General features: G+C 35.6%; 1 protein-coding gene and 1 long non-coding RNA gene across 2 annotated transcripts in view; one reads left to right on the top strand and one right to left on the bottom strand.

Annotated features, from left to right (window-relative positions):
- The first annotated feature begins 78 nt into the window (after positions 1 to 78).
- LOC144362826 (uncharacterized) lies at positions 79 to 2497 on the top strand. The gene is made up of 2 exons (XR_013422639.2): positions 79 to 192; positions 1091 to 2497. It is a non-coding gene; the product is annotated as an uncharacterized LOC144362826 (long non-coding RNA).
- A 778-nt stretch (positions 2498 to 3275) lies between these two features.
- The window catches only part of LOC100370530 (DNA mismatch repair protein Msh2), a 29675-nt gene continuing 9115 nt past the window's right edge, over positions 3276 to 23835 (bottom strand). Inside the window, exons 4-22 of the mRNA XM_002740193.4 lie at positions 23572 to 23659; positions 22428 to 22573; positions 20530 to 20727; positions 20161 to 20284; positions 19854 to 19940; positions 17456 to 17514; positions 16671 to 16791; positions 16271 to 16384; positions 15644 to 15897; positions 14610 to 14724; positions 14004 to 14149; positions 13317 to 13488; positions 12888 to 12951; positions 12089 to 12311; positions 11468 to 11635; positions 11018 to 11109; positions 10417 to 10571; positions 9418 to 9599; positions 3276 to 4050 (exon numbers count right to left, since the gene is read on the bottom strand). Of these exons, the coding sequence (XP_002740239.1) occupies positions 3889 to 4050; positions 9418 to 9599; positions 10417 to 10571; positions 11018 to 11109; positions 11468 to 11635; positions 12089 to 12311; positions 12888 to 12951; positions 13317 to 13488; positions 14004 to 14149; positions 14610 to 14724; positions 15644 to 15897; positions 16271 to 16384; positions 16671 to 16791; positions 17456 to 17514; positions 19854 to 19940; positions 20161 to 20284; positions 20530 to 20727; positions 22428 to 22573; positions 23572 to 23659 (2670 nt within the window). The 3' untranslated portion in view covers positions 3276 to 3888. The remainder of the gene's footprint in view (positions 4051 to 9417; positions 9600 to 10416; positions 10572 to 11017; positions 11110 to 11467; positions 11636 to 12088; positions 12312 to 12887; positions 12952 to 13316; positions 13489 to 14003; positions 14150 to 14609; positions 14725 to 15643; positions 15898 to 16270; positions 16385 to 16670; positions 16792 to 17455; positions 17515 to 19853; positions 19941 to 20160; positions 20285 to 20529; positions 20728 to 22427; positions 22574 to 23571; positions 23660 to 23835) is intronic.

Raw genomic sequence — 23835 nt, 5'->3', positions numbered from 1 at the left:
TTAAAAAATTGTAATTTTTACAAAACTGAGGAAGCTAGGTGGTCAAACGTGGCACCCCCGGATACCGTAACATTTCTGCTCAATTACCCAGAAGGCTCTACCACTAGAATTGACGTGGACGTCTTGATAACATTGAATATATCAGTTTGTTACTTGCATTTAATTTTAAATCACAGCAATACGCGCATTAAGGTATGTATCTTTTTATCGTTGATTTTTTTCTTTAATTAAAAGCGGGTTATAGAAACGTCTGAATTATCGAAGTGCCATACAGTTTTTTTTTTCTTTTAACCGCGCTACCACTGTGGTATCTACATGAAGCTGAGATACATTGCATTTTGGTTTTTAATTACTTTGTAAATTTCCTAAACTTGTTTCAATGTACAATTTCATGTGTTATTTATAAATACCCATATTCTGTACTCTATTCGAGCTAATCTGCTAAATATGGACAGTGTTTTGGGTGATTTTAGATAAACAAGGGCGGGACTGCCTTGAGTGAGATAATGTACTCTACCAAAGAAAGAGCGAAGATGGGTATATTGTCAATATACACAACGAATGTATAGAAGCATGCCTTTCACTATCGAGACGATTTACTATTCGATATTGTGCCAGTATCTAAAGATTACCTTCAATATTCGTTGTCACTGTGCGTGTATTCAGTGCAACAAAGCTGAGTACACCATTTATTAAGATGAATAAAAAGTGGTATTGGTTCGTAGTGAACTGTTTATCTCAGTGTTGTTGGCAGAATTAACTTTTGTGAATTACAGAAACACATAACAGATACACAATAAGCGCATGGATTCTTCCGTAAACTTAGCGACGACGAAATAGCACAGTGCGTTAGACTGGTGTATACTGTGAAATATTTTATATATTTTTTGCTTGGAATTAATATTCGCTGAAGGAATGATTCAGTGAAAATAAAATCCAGTGAATATACCTTTTTCCTATATTTTACATTCAACTTTTAAGATGAACAATATGACGCACTGTCGTAAGAACTATACGTGTTTATCATTGTGATTTTTCTTCACTCATTATAGGGAACATTCAAATAATAGCTGATTTGTTTGTTTTGCAGTCAGTATGGGCAACGGATGTAGTTGTGAAATTGGATCGGACGGAGCTAGTGGAAGCGGTGGCGGCGGTGGCAACCGAGGCGGTGGCGGAGGGAGGAAAGGCCATCCTCATGGTGGACCACCTGGTCAACGGAAAAAGCAAGGGCAGACGCACTGGAAACCGTAACGGACTTTTTAATTACGTCACAACTAGAATATGACAGACTAGCACCTCATGACTGTTTATTGCTTCTTCAAGTTGTCGCTCTTCGACTGTGACGAATTCAGAGATCATTGTTGATGATAGCTGACAATAATAGTAAATGCGCCAATAATAGTAAAGTTGATACGTTATTAACCGCACGGACATGTTCGAATATAATATGTATCGATATTCAGGAGGATCTTCAGAGCTCCCAGGTGTTGGAAATGACCACATTCAAAATACGTTTATCAAGTTCGTATTCCTGAAAAGATTTTTTTACTCCTCTAATAATTACATAATCAAATTAACTTGCCATTATTAAACATGCGAAATTTGGCTACTTTTAGATGTGATTGATTTCAGCACCGAACTCATTTCTTGTACGTGTGTATTTTGTCGAAATGTCGGGAATGTGACCTTAATACTTCTGTCACTGTTTTTTTTAGGGGGGGGGGGTGGGGTGGGGTGGAGGTTTAATGTAGTTTAGCTTTCTTAATCAATCTAAACCGACTGTAGCAATTTAAACGTTGTAAAGATATATTTGAAATCTGTTTGTTTGTTGTCACGTAGTAGTGTTGTCTGCTCATCAAAATTATAATAACAAATAGGTCGTTTTTATATGTACAAACTTTTCATGATTTTCAATAAAATTATATTTCAAATGATACACTTTTGAATTAGTTACATTGCAATCGTAAATCCAAAGTTAGGTGCACTTGCCTCAGCCTCTAAGAAGTCTACAATACCATTTTCTGAAAGTACATTGATTCTAAACTAATTATAACTGGGTGAATGTATTGTACAGCGCTGTTCAAGTGTTATTTAATAAATGCGTTCTCTATAAAAAGGATTGTAATTTATTTTAATATTTCGTTACTTGAATTAAATTTCAAATTATAATGAAACACATTATGTATCTTTGAACGCTTTGATTCTACACACACATACAAAAACTTGGCCTTCAGCGCTGGGTTGTTACGTGGGAAATGCACTGATGACCACGTTTGCACTTGGTTTTCTAACTAATTACTTTCAAACACTTGTAATAACGATTTGAATATCACAAAGTCATATTTTGCCATAAATCTCAAAAAATAGCGTTAAAAACACAAAAATCAATTCCAGATTAATTTAGTATAGCAATAAGACATGAATTAACTTGGTAACTATTTTAATGTACAATTGTGTATGTGCTAAGCAATAAAATATGAATAAATTACCGGTACTTATTTCTAGTTACTGTATGAGGGCTAATCTGTTAAATGTCAACAGTGGTTTGAGTGAGTTTAGATAAACAAGGGTGTGGACCAGTTGAGTAGGACAATGTACTATACCAATGAAAGGAAGACAATTAGTTCAGAAGACATTGTGATGGGTATATTGTCAGTATGCACATTGAATGTACAGCAGCACACCCAGATTTACAAAATGATCAAATGTTTGCGTCCAATATTCAGTGTTGATATTAGTGTATGCAATGGAACTGAGATATGTACATCAAATATATGAATAAAAACCAAATTTGGTTCATTTGTTTCAGTGTCTTTATGTTTGCGTCAACAATTGACAAATACGTTGTAATGTAAAGTCTAATGGGGAAATTACGTGTACAGCGAAGTGATATTATTATACTTGTATGTGTAGTCTACATGTTTTTATTTTGTGAAAAGGAAATGGGAAAGAGTTTGCTTTTACTGTCATTTTCTACTCATAATTAAGAGAAAATTATAAATATCTGCTATGCATGAACCAGTACATGTATGCGTACGCATATACATATGAAGTCCTGCAATGGAACATTCTGACTGGAAGAGAGACATAGCATGGGTTTTAAGGATTATGTTGAAAACAACCATCGAAACAAAACAGCTTGACAAAAGTTAGCATACTGTTAATTACAGCAACTAAACTGTCACACTGTTAAAGCAAATATCATTCATTGCATTATTATGTCAGAAGCAATATTGAGTACCATATTGAGAGAGTGATTTACTGATGACCAATTTCCTGAAACATTTACACGTACCAGAAACATGTACAGCATTTATTAATACAAAAAAAATAACAAAGAAGTATCAGCAGTGAATTCAGATTGATGTAAATACATGTGAACATTGTATGAAAAAACCACATGAGAACATGACTATGTAAAATAGATCAGTCTAGGTGGTTGAACATGCTAATACTAAATCAGTTAGGGATGCCTGATTTACATTCATATAACTCTCTAAATAATGTAAAATTATGAAGGCATGGAATGAAATATCTTCCTGACTCTTACTATGTGAAGTATACTTACTCAGCCATACAGAATATTACGGTGTTTGACCCTTGACATTACTCTATTCTACAGCAAAGTGCTGCATACTCTAGTAATACAGAGCGTGGTCCAATCTGTAACTTAAAAATGTAGCAATTCTTCCAATAAATGAGCTCATCTTAATATTTTCAGCAATGCTAATCTGAAATGCCAACTCTGTGGATTGTTGTTATTCTGAATTAAACTTTATCACAAGTCAGCCAATCAGATGCATTTCTTAATGTCACATGGTTAACACCTAACCAATCAACTGAATTGTTTCAACTTGAGACTGTGACATGACCTTCATGGACCAATCAGCATCCCCTTGCCAGTATATCCTCCACATAAGGGTTATTCTTGCCTTTAATTTCACTCTTCAGTTTTTCTATCTCGGCCATAGCTTCTTCGTCTGTCATGGAGGACAGCGGAATTTCTTTGAATTTTGATAAAAATCCCCGAATCAGTTTTTCTCCTTCCTGTGAAAAAAAGAAGTTAGTAGAATCTTATCACTTCACTGTCACCTCTATTTTGCTGCAAAAAACAAATGTTACATTCTTTAAAGGGTGGTAGTTGTCGAGCTGCGCACATGAGATATTTGTGTTGATAAACATAGATTTTCCTACAATCCAATGCGCTCTTTTAATGGAAATCACAAGTATGAGGTTTGACCTGGGTGCTGGACTTGCATTAAATACAATCACCTAAAAAAAATACGTAATTAAAGCTTGGTAACATCTCAGTTAGTACTCGTTAATCTGCGCAACAGACAAAGTTGCCATCTTTGTTTATATGAAACTCGTATATCTCGCACATGTGTGGCGTGACGACTACCACCCTTTAATTTTCTAGAAAACCTTCTGACATTCAGCAACTAATTTTCATCATTGAAAGAAAACTTACTTCACTTTTGTGACATCTTTACAAACTTTGGAGACATCCAATCAAATGCCTACAATTTCTGTTAACTTGTCTGCGATTGAGTTTTCATAAGTACAGGTTTAATGTGTAATATTAAACCATGTTTATGACGCAAATCTCATGCTCTCTCGCGTGATATTTACATAGATCTCGCACTTTCTCGCGTGGCTCAACATCACAATCAGTTTGTTTCTGGCGCCATATTGGAAGTAGCCTGAAAGTGTTACGGAGCTTCTGCTATTCTTGTTTTAATCACTCACATCTTCAATTTCCGCAACTGAAGTAGTAATTCATCGTGAAATGGACAGCCACAGTATGGTTACACGCCGTAGAGGCAGAAAGCGACGTGAAGTCACAGATACGGCGAGCGAAGTTGGTAGCAATCCCGTATCACTAGAAGAGGTAGAAATTCCTACGACGAGTTCAACCCAAGGTACTGCCGGACGCAAAACTCGACGAACAACAACTTTGGATCCCGAAAACCCTGTTAATTGGACTACACCAGTGTTACGCGAAAAGTTGCGGCAACTTGGAATGAAACTGCCACCGAGCATGAATAGAAAAAGTTTAATCCAAGTCTATGAACTGAACCGAGTAGACGATGATCGTGTTGAAACCGCGGCTACTACCACAGTCGGCACAGCTAACAATAATACCCCGCCCCTACTGTCACCACCGAGTGGAGAGTCATCTGGCAATAATAATACGGATCGTGACGGCAATAATATGGCTACTATTCGCCGAGAAATTGAGGACTTGCGACAAACTGTTTTACATCTTACTGAAACTTTTTGCGGACGAGACTCTAACAATATGGCGTCGTCGCATTCTCTTGGACCCATATCGCACACCAACCAACCAGCCACCGCTCAAGTTTTATCCTTATATGGGAATGACAATAGCAATACTAACGAACGAAGGAAGTTTGGTGTTGCATCACATGACTTGCCAAAGATAGTTTCTGTGTCACCAGCATTGAAAAAGAATATCTTGGAAGGTAAATTCATTAACTTAGCAGCGTTGTTAATCCCCGATCATGAAATTAACGAAAGTCGTTCTATTATGGACTTAGCGGGTAATGAGATTAAAATTAAGGGCAATCCTGATGCACGCTTAAACAAAGCATTGACTTTCAACGAATTTTTAGTTGCCTTTGGAAGATATAAAGCTATCATGTGCGAGGTATATCCTGGCAGACGTGAAGAGTTGGACCTCTACGAATCAGACATCATTGATATTGCTAACAGCTTTGGGGGTACACTATTTTATGACTACCATGTCCAATTTACAACTAAGGCAGCAGCATACCTCCAACAGAAAAATGTCAAGGTTGGCTGGTCAGTTAGAGACAATGACATTTTTATCAGAGTTACTGCAGGCCGTAAAGCAGCAACATGTGCTATTTGCAGTAGTACTCTGAATTCTTATGATTTTTGCCCACGCAGGCAATTTGTATCACAACGGGGTCGTGATATGCAGCAACAGTCCAATACCAATGACATCAGAGGGAGACCCAGGTTATTCTTTAATGGAAAAGAAATATGCAATAATTTCAATACCGATAAAGGATGTCTCAGAGCGGTTTGTCCGTTGCTACATTTGTGCTCAACATGTAAAGGGAATCATCCAGTATGGAAATGTACTAAGTCTCCAGCACCTAACAAGTCTCAAGATTCAAAGTGACTCTCACATCAAGCTAGCACACCAATTAACATTGACTTTTTAGAAACAGCTTTAGCTGCACACCTTAGGCCTTAGAGAGGGTTTTCTTACAGGCATTGACGCTGTCCCAACATCTGTTTTTGAGTGTCCTAATAATTTGACTGCCAGACAGAATCCCTCAGTAATTAGCAAGCTTATTCAAGCTGAAATTGACAAGGGTTACCTTATTGGCCCTTTCAGTTCCCCCCCTTTTGATGTTTATCGCATTAGCCCATTGGAGTTAGCAGTGGGCAAATATTCAGGCAAGAAAAGGCTAATAGTGGACTTGTCTTCCCCTCATGATAAGCCACATGTGCCTAGCCTCAATGAGCTTATTAACAAAGACAAATACTCGTTATCTTATTCTACAGTGGATGACGCAATCAAAGAGTTAAAGCGTGTTGGTAATACTGCCCACATGTGCAAATTTGACATCACCGATGCTTTTAAAATCATTCCTTTGCATCCATCCATTTGGAAACTGCATGGTGTTAAATGGCAGGGTAACTACTATTTCTTCGTTAGACTGGTTTTTGGCAGCAGATCCAGTCCAAAAATTTTTGATATGCTGTCCACAGCGATCTGTTGGATTGCTCAGTTTAAATATTCTGCATTTATTAGATGACTTCCTAACTATAGATGTTCATGCAGAAAGTGCTATGCGTTCCATGGCAGTTATGACTATGATTTTTAATTTACTTAGGATACCCTTGGCTAAGCATAAAACCCTAGGCCCAGCCCAGGAACTTGAATATCTTGGTATTTTGCTTAGTTCTAAAGACATGACTGCTTTCTTACCTGCTGATAAAAAAGCACGAATATTGACCAAGTTTGCTGAGGTTACATCTAAGAATACAGTTACAAAGCGACAATTGTTATCATTATTGGGGCACCTTAATTTTGCAACGAGAGTAATCATACCAGGGAGATCATTTCTTTCACATTTATTACAGTTAGCAGCATCGGTTTCTAAATTACATCACCATATTTCTCTCAATTTAGATTGTCGTAGGGAATTGGCTATGTGGGAACATTTCTTAGCAGCTTGGAATGGAGCCCATTTCTTTCTACACAGTACAGTGACACTTGCCTCAGACATTGATATCTTTACAGATGCTTCATCCACTGTGGGCTTTGGGGGATATTTTAAAGGGAGCTGGTTCTGTGATAAGTGGCCAGTTGAGTTAGATTCACAACATAATAATGAATTATCCATGGCTTTGCTTGAGCTGTATCCCATTGTAGTGGCAGCAATGCTTTGGGGTACACAGTGGTCACAGCACAGAATCAGTTTCAATTGTGACAATCTTGCAACAGTGCATATTATTAGAAAGGGAAGAGCTTCCAGTCACTGTTGCATAATTAATAAGCTGATGAGACGGCTAACTTTATTGGCTATGCAATATAACTTTGTCTTCTTAGCCCACCATCTCCCAGGTGCTCACAATAGTATTGCAGACTCACTATCTCGCTTTCAATTTCAGAGATTTCGCCTCTTGGCACCAGCAGCACAACAGCACAAGACTCCGTGCCCATTGTTTTACAGAATAACCCAAATTTAGATGAGCAATTCAACCATTTATGGAGTTTCGCAATAACAAGTAAAACAAGGCAGGCGTACAATTGTGGTCATGCACAGTTTATCAGATTTTTAACCATGAATAATGTTCCTGTTTCCAGTCCTTTTCTGCCATCAATTTCTGAAAATTTACTTTTACTTTTTATCACTTATTGTTATGAACACTTGCATTTGAGTGCTGCTACTATTGAGTTGTATTTATCTGGTATCAGATTTACATATATTGAGGCAGGGCTTCCTAACCCTTTAAGGTCATTTCATGGCGGCCCTTTAGATAGATTAAAGTTGCTAATTAAAAGTATTAAGCGTGTGCAAGGAAAACCAAGTAGAGCGAGACTTCCATTAACAGCTAACATTGTGGCACAATTGATCAAAGCTTTAAAGAAAGGAGTTTTCACCCCCTACACAGATGTTTTATTAGAAGCAGTCATTTTAGTAGCTTGGATTTCTCAGGTGTGGGGAGTTTGCTATAGACACAACTCAATTTGATCACCAGGTGCATTTATGTGTAGAGGATGTAAAATTCAAGGATACAAGTCAGGTCTACTTAACTTTGAAAAAGACCAAGACTGATCCGTTCCGAAGGAGAACTACACTCACTCTCTGTAGTAATGATAGCCTCTGCCCAGTCAAGGCTTTACAGGTTTATATCAACTTACGACGTCACAGGAATCCTTTGGTTAAACCATGCGATCCCCTATTTATTTTTAGAGATGGCCTACCATTGTCACGCTCGCGTTTCTTACATTACCTTCGCTCCCTTCTTAACATTATTGGAGTCGATGCCAGGAAATATTCTGGTCATTCCTTTCGAATTGGGGCTGCCACCACAGCAGCACAGGTTGGTGTTCAAGACCACTTAATTAAATCTTTGGGACGCTGGTCATCTGACAGTTACAATCGTTACATTCATGTTTCTGACAAGTCCTTATTTGCAGCCCAGTCAGCATTAGTTAACACAGTTTAATACATTGTAATTCACGGAGTTTCTAGTAATGTTTACATTTTCATGTTTTCCTACCATCCTTTATATCTTGGGGGTTATTCTGCAATTGAAACAATTGCATCATTTCGGGGACTTCGCTTATGGGATTAGCTCATATTCCCCCAAGATCATTCATATTTTCTTAGGTATATTTTGCGTGGGTTTTATTATTAGTGTTAATTTTATTATTGTAATTACTAATACCTCATTAACGACTTCACAGGCAGCCCTCGCTGCGTCAATGTCTAAACTCAGTAGTTGCAGCCCCCGCTGCCTCTACCCATAACCTCTTAACTTCATGCAGCCCCCGCTGCATAACCACGGTGTAGCCGCAGCACTCGCTGCCTATACTTTACAGTTGCAGTCATGCTGCAATCTGCCATTCCATACTAACATCATGTTTTCAGTCTTATTCTAGTTTGTATTTTAGTTTAGAAACTGTAAGCCAGCTAGTTTACACCTGCTTTGTTCTACATTTTGGGGGCGGCACCAGGGACCATCTTTTCAGTCTGTTATGCATTGTCTCACTTTTGTGTACGATGGTCTTGTGGTGTGCCCCCCTATTTGCCAAATAAATTATTGGTTCATGTACATGCTCTTGTGTTTGTGTCATAAATTTCCTAAAGATCAATAATGTATATTTATGAAATGTGTACACACCTCTTTGGCCACTCTTCTCTTCTTAGCTGCGGGTTCATCATGTCCCTCCATGGCAGAGTCTGAAACAGAGATACTCTGGTAATCTTCCAGCTCTGCAGCTTTCTGTTTGGCAAAGTCAATCACCTTCTGTGGAAAGTGCACCATCTCAGCAACATGAATCCCAAAACTCTGGTCACAGACACCTGTAAAAGATGAAGGCGTGTATTAAACTGTGTCTCTAATTTATTGTGTAAAATGTACAAGTAGAGTACACTGGGGTCTATCTTGGCATGTATTTGCAAGGTTTACTGCATCTAAATTACTGTATACTGGACTTAATTTGTTATATACTATGTCCTCATTGGAATTTACTGTGGTTAATTTTTGGTATTGTACTTTATTATTATAGTGGGATTAAATTATCACTGAAAAAAACATTTCGACTGTTTTGTATAGAATTTAAGTTAATAAGTAAAATATAGAAAAAAAGGTATATTCACTGGATTTTATTTTCATTGAAGGAATGATTCAGTGAAAATAAAATTTCAAGTGAAGTTAATGTACTTTACAGTAGATTACTTTAAACCTATGGTATGCTATGCTGAATATAATATACCTTGTGATATATTAGGTTATACATATTACATTTTTTTAAACATGCATATCTCCACAGTGTGATGTAATACAAAACTGATCATAAATGCATACCATGTAGTAGTACTGGTATGATGTCATATACTACCCAAACATTTTCTTATTATACACGCTGCCTAAAGATTGTCCAGAGCTTCAAGGTTTGCATATGGTCCAATAACAATCGATTTTTGTGAGAAACGATTCATGGAGGCAGGCTTACATGATTATTTTTCAAATTATTATACAGCCCCTATAAAAAACTCATTTAAAAGCAAATCCTAGTGAATTACAGCAAATAAAATGTACGCGTTGAATTCAATTTACAGTATTTGATGTGTTTGGTTCCTTTCTATCAACCACCATGGTCGTGGTGATTCATCGTACCTGGTTTGACTTTGTAGAGCAACGTTAGTGTGTCTCCTGTAGTCAGCGCTGATACATGTAAATTATTCACAGTTGGCACCGCATCAGCCAATGATGTCAGCTCATGAAAATGAGTAGCAAATAAACAGAAACACTTAATTTTAGTAGCTATGTACCTGTAAATAAAAATAGAATAATTGTTCACCCATTTTTTATTTTTAAAGTTAAAGTTAATTGCTTATGCTGATGTCATGATACTTACATTACAAGCACTGAATCAATGAAAAGATAATATCCAAATTTAGTTTTCAAAATTGTAAGGATTCCCACAACATCACTATATCAATAAAGTTTCATAAACTACGTCAACAGAGCTTTACATCGCTGGCTGTTCTTAGGCATCAAAGCGGGGGTGTCGACACCTGCGCATACTTCAGATGCCTATAGCGTGTCACTGTTTACAAACTAGCGTCTACCCAAGAGCCTTTGCATTTTTAGCGTGTGCTGTTATCGTCGCTTGGGACTCAATGCGTGCGCAGGTGACGATCCTCCCGCTCCCAGAGAACAATGAAACATGCATAGAAACTTGATTATTAAAGAATGAATTGGCAAGATAACTTACTCTGATATTGCCCATGCTAGTCCAAACCCATCGTATGTAGATGTACCTCTACCAAGTTCATCAATTATTACTAAGGAACACTCAGAAGCAGACTGGATAAAAACAAATCACTGGTAAGTCTTCAATTCTAGTAAAGAATCACTAGATTATATTCAACACTTTGAATGCCATTCTGGTGCAGCCTTTTGAATATTTTCCTATAGTTTTGTATGATTTTTTTTTTAATTTTGAATCAAATTGTCATAATTTCCTACAGGTCAAATTCAAAATTTGAATTTGAAAGTGTTTTTTTGAAAGATAACAAATGTTGACTTTGCCATTTAAAGAATTAAACAAGCTGATTTAGAAGTTAAGTATGGTTACAACTTAAAACAGTTATGGTAATTGCATATAAAAATTCATTACAAAAATCAATATTACTCAATAAACTTGTATGTATATTTTTCTCACCCTTAAAATTGAAGCAGTTTCCAACATTTCAGACATGAATGTGGAGACCCCTTTCAGTTGACTGTCACCGGCTCCTACTCTCGCCAATATACAGTCAACTATTGTCAACTCTGCTTGGTCACATGGTACAAAACAACCAATCTGAGCCATTAAAGTAACCACTCCAATCTGTGGAGGAAAGTAAAATAGAGTGATTTAATGAGTTTCTCATCTACAGTGTTGTTTGCATGGACAGAATGGAATGAATTCTTGGGGGCGGACATTCAGACATTTTCACCACCTGACAATCATCAGAGTGAAAACAAAGGCCCAAAACTCCCAGAAAACTGTACTTTGGGATAGTTGTTAAGACTCTACTAAACAGTGTGACAAGATTACCCCTATATGCGCAACATATTTACATTCTGTTGCTCAGGATTAAGTTGACTGTAGCTTTTTCTACTGGCATTCCGCAACAGCTCTCGCATAGAACAACATGGTACAGTGGTGCGTTCCTTAGTAGCATAGAGCGTTCTGTGATGTAGCTTCGCGTCAAAGGATACACATGTGGCCACAAAAGATGCATCTTGATAACAATATGATAGAATCATGGAATAATTTAGGGAGTTATTTTATTCATACCTGTCTAATATATGTAGATTTCCCACCCATATTTGGGCCTGTGATGATGTGAAACATCTCCTTCTCCTTGTCAAATGTTACATCGTTTGGAATAAATGCCACTTCGTCCTGCACCTCCAGACATGGATGTCTTGACTGGATGAGTTTCAACTGGCCACTTCCCTTTGCTTGCAGTGTTGGACGTATATATGGAATAGGTGCATTCGCAGATACGCAGGCAAAACTGACAGAATTAAATAATTTACATTTCCTTATAGTGAATTTAGAATCGGTACTAACATGCATAGGGGATAGACGTAAAATTACATTCCTTCTCAATCATTTCGGTTTTATTTTTTAAATTACTGACTTTATTTATTTTCAATGAATGTTACAATTTTTTTGACAAAATTAACACTGGTAAATACTTTTACAATTTTATTTTGCAGAAAACAGCATATTAGATCAGATCCACAAAGCATTCTGCCATTTCATAACGTTAAGCCATAGTTTTCTTACACCAATTCGTAAGATTATCGATTGGAAACATTTGGGAATGGCTCATCCTTGAGACAAGGTCAAACGATGCCCAAGAGCTTTCAATTAACACTTTTACCAATTGGTGTAACATAATATAGCTTAACATAATAAAATGAAATGACATATAGAGTTAATTTTTTTTTTTTAACTTATTTGGCATGTGTAATATGTCAAGACAAAAATCTGAGTCATGAAATTTTAAGTAGTTTTCCATAGGGCATGTGTGGCCCAATTGAAAGTGAAATCAAACAGTGATCTACAACACCATTCACATTCTTACCTTACAAGCACATCCAACTGTGCTAAGATTTCATTAATGAGTTGCATTGGATCAACATATCCAGCTGAAAGAAACAAACAAGTTAATGCCACTTTAAACACAAAGATCACAAAGATGATCTATAATGGAATCGAGTCCACAGTTTCTGTGAAAATCAAAAACATTATTTTTTTTTTCTGATGAAAAGTACGCATCATGTATGTACAATAATGCCAAGGATAAATTACTGACCCTATATGTTGCAGCCAAATGAGAAGCGATTATGAAAACTTGAAAAACAAATTAAACCAAATCAGTCGGTAAATTCTTTGGTAAACATGAAAGCACATATAAATTTGTTTTTGATAGGAGTGATCAAATCTGCAACTGTCATATTCTTTTTTGGATTTTAAAATGTTTGCAAAGTTTTTGTTTTTTCTGAAATTTTACCTGCTATGCTGATAATCTCCATGACAACTGCTTTTTGGGTCTCATTGTAGGATTCTTTCGCCAGCATGTATTCTTCATTGAATGACTTCAAAGCAGAGTTGGTAAATCGGACGCCATTTTTGTTGGTATCTATGGTGATGTACTTTCTGTTGTTTCTGATCACTTTCTCCTCCTAGTATTGAGAAACAGAAATAAAAGTTAAAGCTCAAAATGTAAGAGTTTTAAAAATTGCAGTATTTATTACATTTATTGGAAAAATGTGTCTTTTTTTCGATTTTAAAGAGAGAAAAACCTGACAAATGTACATTTGCATATATTTTCAGTAAGATTTCAATACTATATTTGATCTATTAGTCGCATATTCATAAATAAATGACAGAGGTGTATCCATAGTCAAAATAACTCAATATTTTATATGATGCATGTAGTACATTGTACATGTAACTGTTAGTTTACATGCACTTCTATTGCACTAATGGAGAAAATATGGTAAGAGACCTTCAAATTAAACATCAGTATTTCTCAAATGTACCATAAACTTCCTTGGCAAAACCGATTTGAATCAAGAAAAAATATCCACTTATATTGTACCAACAATTGTCTTCATTCTTCAACATGAAGTACATGTATCACTGATGCACATTTTTAGTAGGAAGGAAAAGCCTTATGACTGAGAATATAGCTTACCTTTCTAGTTACTCTGAAGAAATAGCCGAGCTGAGAGTTTGACTCCAGTTTTAGAACTTTATTTGCCTCAACATTCAGATCTGTGGATGCTTTTTTCAACTGTGACTTGATTTCATCCTCTAAATCATTGATCTTTTCTCTTAAAGCTGTTGATTATGAATGATTTGGAGATGATCACAAAATCCCAAGACAAACCTACATTTATAGATGCACTTAATATGCAAATTACCGTATAAATTATATTTTCTTTTAACATAGCTCATATGTGGAATAAAATAGGATACAATTTTTTAGGATTTTTTTCATAAATTTCACTTGCTTCTCTGAAATAGGTTTCATGTTATGTGCCAGAAACAAACTGATTGACATTGTGGTGTGCAGTATACTGACAGGGCATTCAGAAACACTCAACATGAATCACATTGCATACAACTACATCTGCACAATCTGGGTCTACTTCAACACCAAGGCTTAATCCTAGAAGATGTTATTTATAGATGCTGAGAATAAGACATACATCCAGAATGTAGGGTATACTGATCTGATCGGACCAGCAGTGACAGGGTTAAGAGGCAGATAGTGATCATAAGAAGGAGGGTTACCTACTTTGTAAATCCGGATCAAAATCTGGTTTGATGACAAATTCATGTTGTTCTACCTGTTTCATATCTAAAGTAGTCTCCACCATTTCTTGATATTTTGAAAAATCCATTAACACTTCCTAAGTATAAAAAAATAATTTGGAGATAGTACACCATGTTTCCATAAAATGCTGACCAGATGGTAAGAAGAACTGCCTCTATTCAATTCTATTCTGCCTCTATTCAAAGAAAATAACTGACAATCCTAAAACGCATTGATGAGGGCAAGGGATACTAGTAAATTAAGACTAAGACGTTTCTGAAGACAATTTGATGAAGAAATCAAAGTTTCACATAGTATAACTGAATAATTTAGCCAAGACTAAAGATTTTATTTGATGTCCTAGGGGAAACGTACAAGCGAACTCACCAAGTATCAAAGCCAGAGGGATAGCAAAGTAGGAATGGTTTGCAACCAATTTAGCCATAGCATTTATACATCGAGTAGTGTATGCAAATACAATAAATGAAATACCAACACTTTGATACTGTTTCTTTATGAACATGTTTTGTCATTATTCTTTTTTTTTTTTTAAATTTTTGTGCCAGGCGACAGTTCAGGACATTGAATGTCACTGTTGTCTCTCCTGACTTTTTTTTTGTATGTGCAAATTGCAATAACTAATGCTGACACACAGTGCATTTTTTTTTCACAGAAGTCATATTCATGTTTGGAACTACATGACAGGGCTGTGCAACAATCTTCCTATCAAATGGCAATTTAATGTGCTATCCTGGCCTCGGTCGAACACAAGCACCTGCAAACCTTAACCAAGGTTCCCCCCAAAGTTGTATTCATTAGTGAATGAATCTCGGTCAGTGGAATTGGCCTTCCCATTGAGTCTGTGGCACACTCACCCAGGGTAGGGGTCGACCCTTTGATGTTCAGCCTAAGGTAGGATTCGAACTTGGGTCTACCGATCATTAGTCTGATGCGACAACCACTGTTACCAGTGACCAGTGTTTTGTCATTATTCTTTCCATGAACTCACCACTTACCTTTAGAGGGTTACTAAACACCTCCATCAAGAGCATCTGGTGTTTGCCTCCATGCCTCTCTAACGTCTCCAGTAAATGCGGCATGTACTCGACAGCTTGATAAACCCGATAACAGTCTTGTAACGTGGCTTTCTTTCTCTGAAACTTTTTAGCAAGTCTTTGAAAGTCAGGAACTCTCTTCAACTGGTCATCTAACAAAGTCTGTCGCAGTTCATTGTCTTCAAATATGGCTTCCACTATGTTTAGTCTTTCTTCTGCAATAAAAACAAATGTTATCACTATTGACCACTTGAGGGCACAATACAGAAATGGCTTTAATTTTACAATAATAACAAATATCACTATTGATCACATGAGGCACTCTACCACTGCATGTGAAACGGCTTTAATTTTGCAATAAAAACAAAAGTTGTTACGAGTGACCACCAGAGGGCACTCCACCACTCTGTATTTCGCAGTAATGAAAGTTCTGTTCACCAATTGAGGATGCTTATCTTACAAATATTTAATTTCACAAGAAAAACAAAAGTTATTACTGTTCACTACTTGAGGGGGCTCTGCTGGATAGACAAATTAGAAACCGGCTTGGACAATATAAGAAACATATATGCATGCCATGACTTGTACCTATTTTATTTTTATCCATGAGGGGTTGTTTCACCCACTGTGCCAGTAACCTCTGACCCTGTGGAGTGCGGCATTTATTCAACAGCCCTAACAAACACATACTTTTGTTACCACCTGTAAGAGAATAGAAAGAAACATTACAAATATGTAACTTCCTTGGACTTCTATACAAATATGGAAATATAATGCACAACATGACAAACATAAAACTCTTAATAGTAGTGCTCACGTAAATTTCTATTTTAATGATTTACTTTACAGCAAATGTGATTTTTGCTTTATATTTGAAATGCGCTGCTTCTAATTGAACAAATACGGTATAGAGACACATTCCTTAATAATGTCTGCATATAGGTGTTGTAGCGTTATTAAATGGCTGTTTCGTGAAAATAACACTTACCGTCAAGTGTACTAGGTAGCAAGTTAAGAGCACGTACTGCAGCAGCGTCCAGCCTCATGTACTGACTCAGGTCAAAGGTTGTGAGTTGAAATTGTCCAAAATTACTCTCGTCACTCAGGAGCTGCAAACAAACATGACCAGCTGATAAGTACCTATTTAATTTTTTGTTTGACAAACAAATTTATTTACATGTAACAGAAAATATTTAGTACAGATTGAAGTTTCAGAAATGTTCAGTAGAACATTTCAATCTATCTGCATGGTGGCTTAATTAGAGTCTTAGTTTTTTTGGAAAAATGTGACTACTGTGAATGGGTAATCTCTGTTTGACAATGGGATCTTATCACCGTGAAACATGTTAAATGCTTCTTCAATTATCAATTTATCCCCTGAAAATCACAATTTCCGGATCCTTTTAAAAAATAAAATTGCATCTTTTTCATAAAAATCAATGCTGAAAGATACACTGCAACATCTATAAATAACTGTGTTGAATATTGACATCAATATTCCTAATATTGCATTTAGGCAATAATAGATTGAAATAGTGATTACAAAAAATGTGCCAAAAGATCACCCTGGGCAATAATGTTTTAGAGCCAGTGGAAAAATACAGTAATATAGCAAAGAAGAAATCAGAACAAAGTTACCAAACCAAGCCAATCCCTCATCTAAGCCGAGACAAACCCAGTCCTAGTCAAGAGATGGAAGAAGCAAACATCAAAATAACTCCCTACTGATTTAATCTATATTATGCAAGCATAAAATGTACATGTAGATCCTACCTCTAAATATTTGATCAGAGCAGACAGCGATGACATTGCATGGGTTTTCTCCATCTCAGCTAGAGGAGAAATTATACAATCTTACAAAACATTATCCAGGAATATTAATAACACTTTTAAACTTGAACTCAATGAGATATTAGACATTAGTCACTAATAGCAACATATAGTGCAAAATATGTTAATGAACTTAATGAAATTCACTAGTAGGACTACTTACTCAAAATAGTGGTTGCTGATTGGCTGTCATCACATCATGTGATTGTAAATTTAAAGTGATTATAGATAACGCTATACTGTAAAGGGGTTAATTATTCACTGGGTTTTAATTTGGCTTAATTCGCTGACTGGAAAATGCGCTAAATTAAAACCCAGTGAATATGTAAAATTTAGCATAGAACACATTGTCTAAATGATAAAACCGTGAATTAAAAACCCACTGAATATGCCTGAAATGGTAAATCAGTGAAATTTAAACCCAGTGAATATGTAAAATTTAGCATAGAACACATTATCTAAATGACGAAACCGTGAATTTTACAGTATTTGACTGCATGGCATCAACATGTCATGTAACAGGGCTCGAAATTAACAAAATTTGGCAGTGCAATATGGGGAACACATAAATCTTACGATATAGAAACAGTACATCATAAATTTTGTGAATTTGTTTTAGGGGTACACCCAAAGGCCACAAACTCTGCTGTGAGGGGGGAGTTGGGAAGACATTTAATTAGAACACATGTGAACAAAGAAATAATTCGGCATTGGTTAAAATGTATAGGTGGTGATTCCTCTGTTTTAGTAAAAGAATGTTATGGCTATCAATATGACAGGGTACAAAGGGGATTTAATTGTTGGGCAACATGTGTTAAGGATTTGTTATGTAATTTTGGTTTTGCACACGTATGGGAAAGCCAGTATGTGAATAACCCAAATTGTTTTCTGCTACAGTTTAACCAACGGTGTCTAGATATTTCCCAGCAACAGTGGTATGATCAGATTGGTAATAGTTCAAAATTATGCACTTATTCTAAATTTAAACAATTATTAGCCGGGGAAAAATATCTGGATTCTATTACTATAAGTGTTTTTAGAAAATGTCTCGCTTGTTTTAGAATATCTGCTCATGAGCTCATGATTGAAAAGGGTAGGGCATTGGGAATACCACTTGACCAAAGATTGTGTCCTCTTGGTTGTAATCACATTGAAAATGCGTTCCACTTTCTATTACAATGCCCCAAATTTGAGGAAATTAGAAATCGTTTTATACACAAGTTTTACTATTGCCCAGCGCTTGAATGGAAATTTATTTTGCTACTGCAATCTGAAAATACACATACATTACAAAATCTTGCAAAATATGTATTCTACTCTTTACAAAAACGTCATAGTTTGTTGGAGGGAAATTTAACTGAAATATAAATTTAATTTGGTATTCATAGGTGAAGTATAAGTTTGTAATATTCAGACAAGCAGTAGCAGTGATTATTCTTGTCAAACGATCTATTTATTTATTTGTGTTACATTTAAGTGTGTACATTATGGCCTATGGCCAATGGTACTGAATAAATATATATATATATATGACAAAAAAAAAATTTTAAACAAAAAAATTAAATAACAAAATTTGTCAATCTACCAGTTTTAGTCCCATGGTAAGATTTGGCAGTTCATCTGATTTTGAAGTTTTGAAGTTGCATATACCAATGCAAAAAAGGGTGAATTGAATTAAATTTTGCACAATTTGTGTAGAACATCCATAGTTTTGAAGACTAATTGCTTAAAAATTAATTCCAAGCGAAAATAAAATATTTTACAGTATTTGACTTCCTGCTATTTACAATATGAAATATTTTGATGACTGTTTCCCATCTTAGATCTAATGCATTTCAGCAAATCTAGCCTTATTTGCTGCCATGTGCCTATCAGGCTTCACTGGACTCGGAATCACATTTAGATTATTGGATCTAAGAACACCAAAGATACAATAAGACCAGAGGTACATTAATTGGGGTTTGCAACGCACATAGTACTGTATGGTGACATCATGCCAAGATCCCATTCAAGTCTCGTCTCGTAGATAGCGAGACTGATGCTACTACCTTCTGACATGACATAGGCGGTTTGTAATAAAACAATAAAACATGTATTACCGCATTCATAGTGAAAAAATCTAATACATCGAAAATGTACAGAAAATATAGTTATCGTAATCTGTCATATCGTGAGCAGCTATTTAGATCCACCTGGACATCCCAGTATCCTAGTTACCTCAGGCATGCGCATTTGCATTTTTCTGAGTTGGAACGTTTATGCGAGAGCGAGATTGAAACGGGATCTTGATCATGTCACCGTAGTTGCAAACCCCAAGTAATGTACCTCTGATAAGACTTACCAAGTGCACTGCTATTAGCCTGGTCTTCTTTTTTGAACTTTAGTAATCTATTCAAATCTTGCACATTGTCCTTAGTATTGTAATCAGCTATGGAAAAATAAATACATAAGGAAAGTTGATTGGTCGTGAAAATTTTGTTTATGCAAATTAGTAAACTGCCACACTGAACAGAAAATAATGTTTTCATAGCCTGGCTGTCAACGTCATTAGTTCATCTGTTCAAAATATCATTGTATAACGGAAGTACGATTTATCATTGGGTCATCTCTGTTAAGAACACCTCACTGCACTGAAAAAAAACACTCACACTTTTTCCGATCTGTTATCAATAAACCACTTCTTTCGAGGATCTGTTTCAGTTTGTTCATTTCAGGTCCGCTGTCACCAGAGGGCAGTATACACTCTTTCGGTCCAATCTGTACTACCAAAGCCTATGGTAAAATAATGTACACAAGAACAATATGTATTAAAATTTCAGTACAAACAGCACCACCTTTGTGGCAGGTGTTATAAAACAAATAATATGCAAACATGCAAATAATATTCAAATACTATGCAAGTACTATGTAAATGACATGCAAATAATATTCAAATACTATGCAAGTACTATGTAAATGACATGCAAATATTATGCAAATATTATGCAAATACTCAGAAAATCAAATTCAATATGTACCTCTAAATTTGAGAACTGATCATTATCAGGGAACTCACAGACACCCATTTTCCTCAGTGTGGCATCGGCAAAGGCTGCACCAATAATTTTGTGTCCACCATCCATTGCCATTTTAACAGCCAGCACACAAGCCGATGTTGACATATCATTAGCACCAAACAGAATCTCTTCAAACTGAGTCAGGTTACCTGGCGACGCCTACAATACAGTCACATGATTGGATTTTATAACTGTTCATGTAGCATAGAAATCGACACTTAAAAGTGCATATATTTGCATAAATTACAAATGTGTAGTTAAATAAGAAATTTGTTAATAGTATTCTTTAAGTAAAACTGGGAAGCGATTTCATAAGCATCTTGTTTATTGGGGATAATTTCATTTTCTGTCTGATTTGCAATACTTTATAAGCATAGAAATCTCATAGGATTAAAAAAAATTAAACAGTTCAATATTTCATGATATTCTTTCATACAGAATCTGATTGAAAATGTTTTTCACAATTGTGAAACAAGTACATATCAATACAATATCGCCCTATAGAGCATCTAAGAAAATTTATCAAGCTCAAAAATCCTATCAAACTCCCAACAATATTGAAAAGAGGGCAGTCTTTAACAGGGAGAACATCTGCTTTTGATGACAGGGCACATTTTCTGCAGTCATGTTTTATCACAAGTACAAATCTTGATAGTTGCATGTTCGTATCTGCCTGAAATTGATATTATATTGCTATTTTTTTTTTTTATTTGCGACCAGGTCAAAATACAGTTGTATTCTGTGATTATCAACATAGGGGTCTATTATGTGACACTAAGTAATAGAACAGCAAGTTAGCAAACTTGCTCAAATTATTCGCTGACAAATTTGGTTTTGTCTAAGCAGATGGCCTACCAACATAAACAGATTGTATTCTTGTTGGTCATGTAAAATCACCTAAACTTTTGTAAAACATTTTTTTTTTGCAGGTAGTAGTAAATGGTTTTGACAGAAAGAAGGAAAATATTCAAATCTGTTTAGTTAAGTTGTCCTTGAATTTAGAAGCAAGTATGTTAATTTTGCTGCTCTAATACTTCTTAGACTTCTGCATTATGCACAAATTGTGGCAAATATATGATTCCTTCAGAATTGTCTTTGTTCTGAATTGACTGTGAACCTATGCATGTCACAAGTCATTGATAATGGGTACAACGGGGCATAGTCCCCGTTAAATTTTTGAAAGTTCTCTTTGTGCTCGTCCTATTAAAGCCGAGGGCTTGTCGTAATCGGTCCAAGGGATTCTGATTCTGATTCTCCGGACGGATGCACAGACGCACGGAGACCGAATTATAAGTCCCCGTTTTCGGACTTCGACGAACGGGAACTAACAAGTGTATACCGTATTTGTTCTCTTAGCAGTGCATATACTTATGTACACGACAACATGTATATATTGTGTATATGGTCAAATAAAAAAGTCATATTTGTTTATAATCCAGTAAACATGAAATCTGTGGGGATAGCCACAATCTATTTAGGAACGTCTACGGTCGATTCAGGAATATCATTCAGTCCTGAGAATATGTTAATCATTCGATAGTTTTATTTCGGACTCGCCAAGAGATAACAAGATGGTGGCACAACCAGAAAGTGACAGATTGTAACAATAACAAAATTTGAGCAGTAAACCATGCGATTGGCTGAACACTATAGATTGTATCCAAAAATATAACAAAACTAAACTAAATATAAACTAAAACATGTGTGGGTTCCAACGATAAAATCTAATTGTTTTGTTTTGAGAGTATTTTTATTGGAGATGCACTTGTGAATAAAGCAAATACAATAATCCAAGACTGCTTTCAGTGCTAAACAGAATAAAGCCTCAGAAAACAATCTGGAGGGCTTCTTAACTTTACCTTAAATTCCAAGGTCCAGTCATTATTCTTTCCTCCGCCCTTGTTTTTATACACTTCTACTCTGTACTGTCGCACAAGCAACAAATCCTTGACTAGCGATTCAAAGTTCATTTTACTGAGAACCACAGATTCCACCTTTTTTGTTCCTATCAAGTGAGAAAACAAGGTAAAGAAAACTAAACTACAAACTCAGTTATATTTAATTTGTATTTAGTCTCACTGGTTTCCACTGGTGGTAATTTCTTTGTCTCACTGGTTTCATGATTTTAAATACTGTACTGTTACACTGCACACATCATAGTTATTTACTCCTCTGTACTGTATCAGTGTTAGTGTGGTGTTAAACATTATACCAAATACCAGAAGATAATTTAGGATTTTCTCGCAAAGGCCAAAAAAAGTAAGAAAAAGTTTCTGATCAATTTGGCATGTTTTTCTTTTAAAAATATTAATTTTAAAACATTACAAAAAGCAGCGATGCAAAAATGTTAAACTGATGTGCAATGATGCCCTGTTTTTCAGAGCAAAATCTAAAAAACAATAAGCGATACTTTTATAAACATGACTGAGTTTAAACAAAATAATTTATGTTAAAAACTAGTATTTTAGAATAATTTTTTGTTAATATGAGAAACAAAACTATAGTATTTTCAGCAAAGAACAGTTTTTCTATTCAGTATTCACATGTTAGAATTTTATAGTACACTATACATGTACTACTGGTAAGTTTATGTCTAGTGACATCAAAAATGGAAATAGGGTAAAATGGGTATAATTTTTTTTTTTGCCATGAAGATGCTTCTGTATATTTTGGAGCATTTCGCAAATGAAATTTTCATTATACCTGACAAGATAGGATGCCAAGTAGCTAGAAACAGGAAGTGAGCACCCTCTAGTGACAACTTTCCAGTTTAGCCATGAAAAGGCAGGTCAGCATGCAAAATGCAGGCAAGGTTCGGTTATCAGAACACACAAGTTTTGTTTTTTTCAGCTTCAAGTTATTCTGTATTGAATATCACTTCTTCTAGTTTACTGTGATTTATTCTTTGTTCATACAATCACAAATTTTGAAAGGGAAAATTTTAAAATTCACAAAAAAAAAATGCAATTTGAGAAACCATTCTCAAAATCACACCACACACACCTGTTCCGAGATATTTGATAACGCCAGTTGTTTTAAAGACTTCTTTTGCAGCAAATACAGCATCCGATCCATGGCAAGTGTAATATTCCTAGAAAGTGTATTTAAATTGTACGATGTTATTCTAAGAAAAGATTTTAGAGAAATTTATGACAGACTGAAAATACAATTCTGTTACTGTAAAGTACGTATTTTATTTTCGCTTGGAATTTGTTTCGCTATTTTTGCTGAAAGATGATTCAGTTAGAATTAAATCTAGTGAATAAC

This window comes from Saccoglossus kowalevskii, chromosome 11, assembly GCF_978046115.1.
Source record: "Saccoglossus kowalevskii chromosome 11, keSacKowa6.1, whole genome shotgun sequence".
NCBI lineage: Eukaryota > Metazoa > Hemichordata > Enteropneusta > Harrimaniidae > Saccoglossus > Saccoglossus kowalevskii.
Note: the sequence above shows the minus strand (reverse complement) of the source record. Positions and strands in the feature narration are given on the sequence as shown.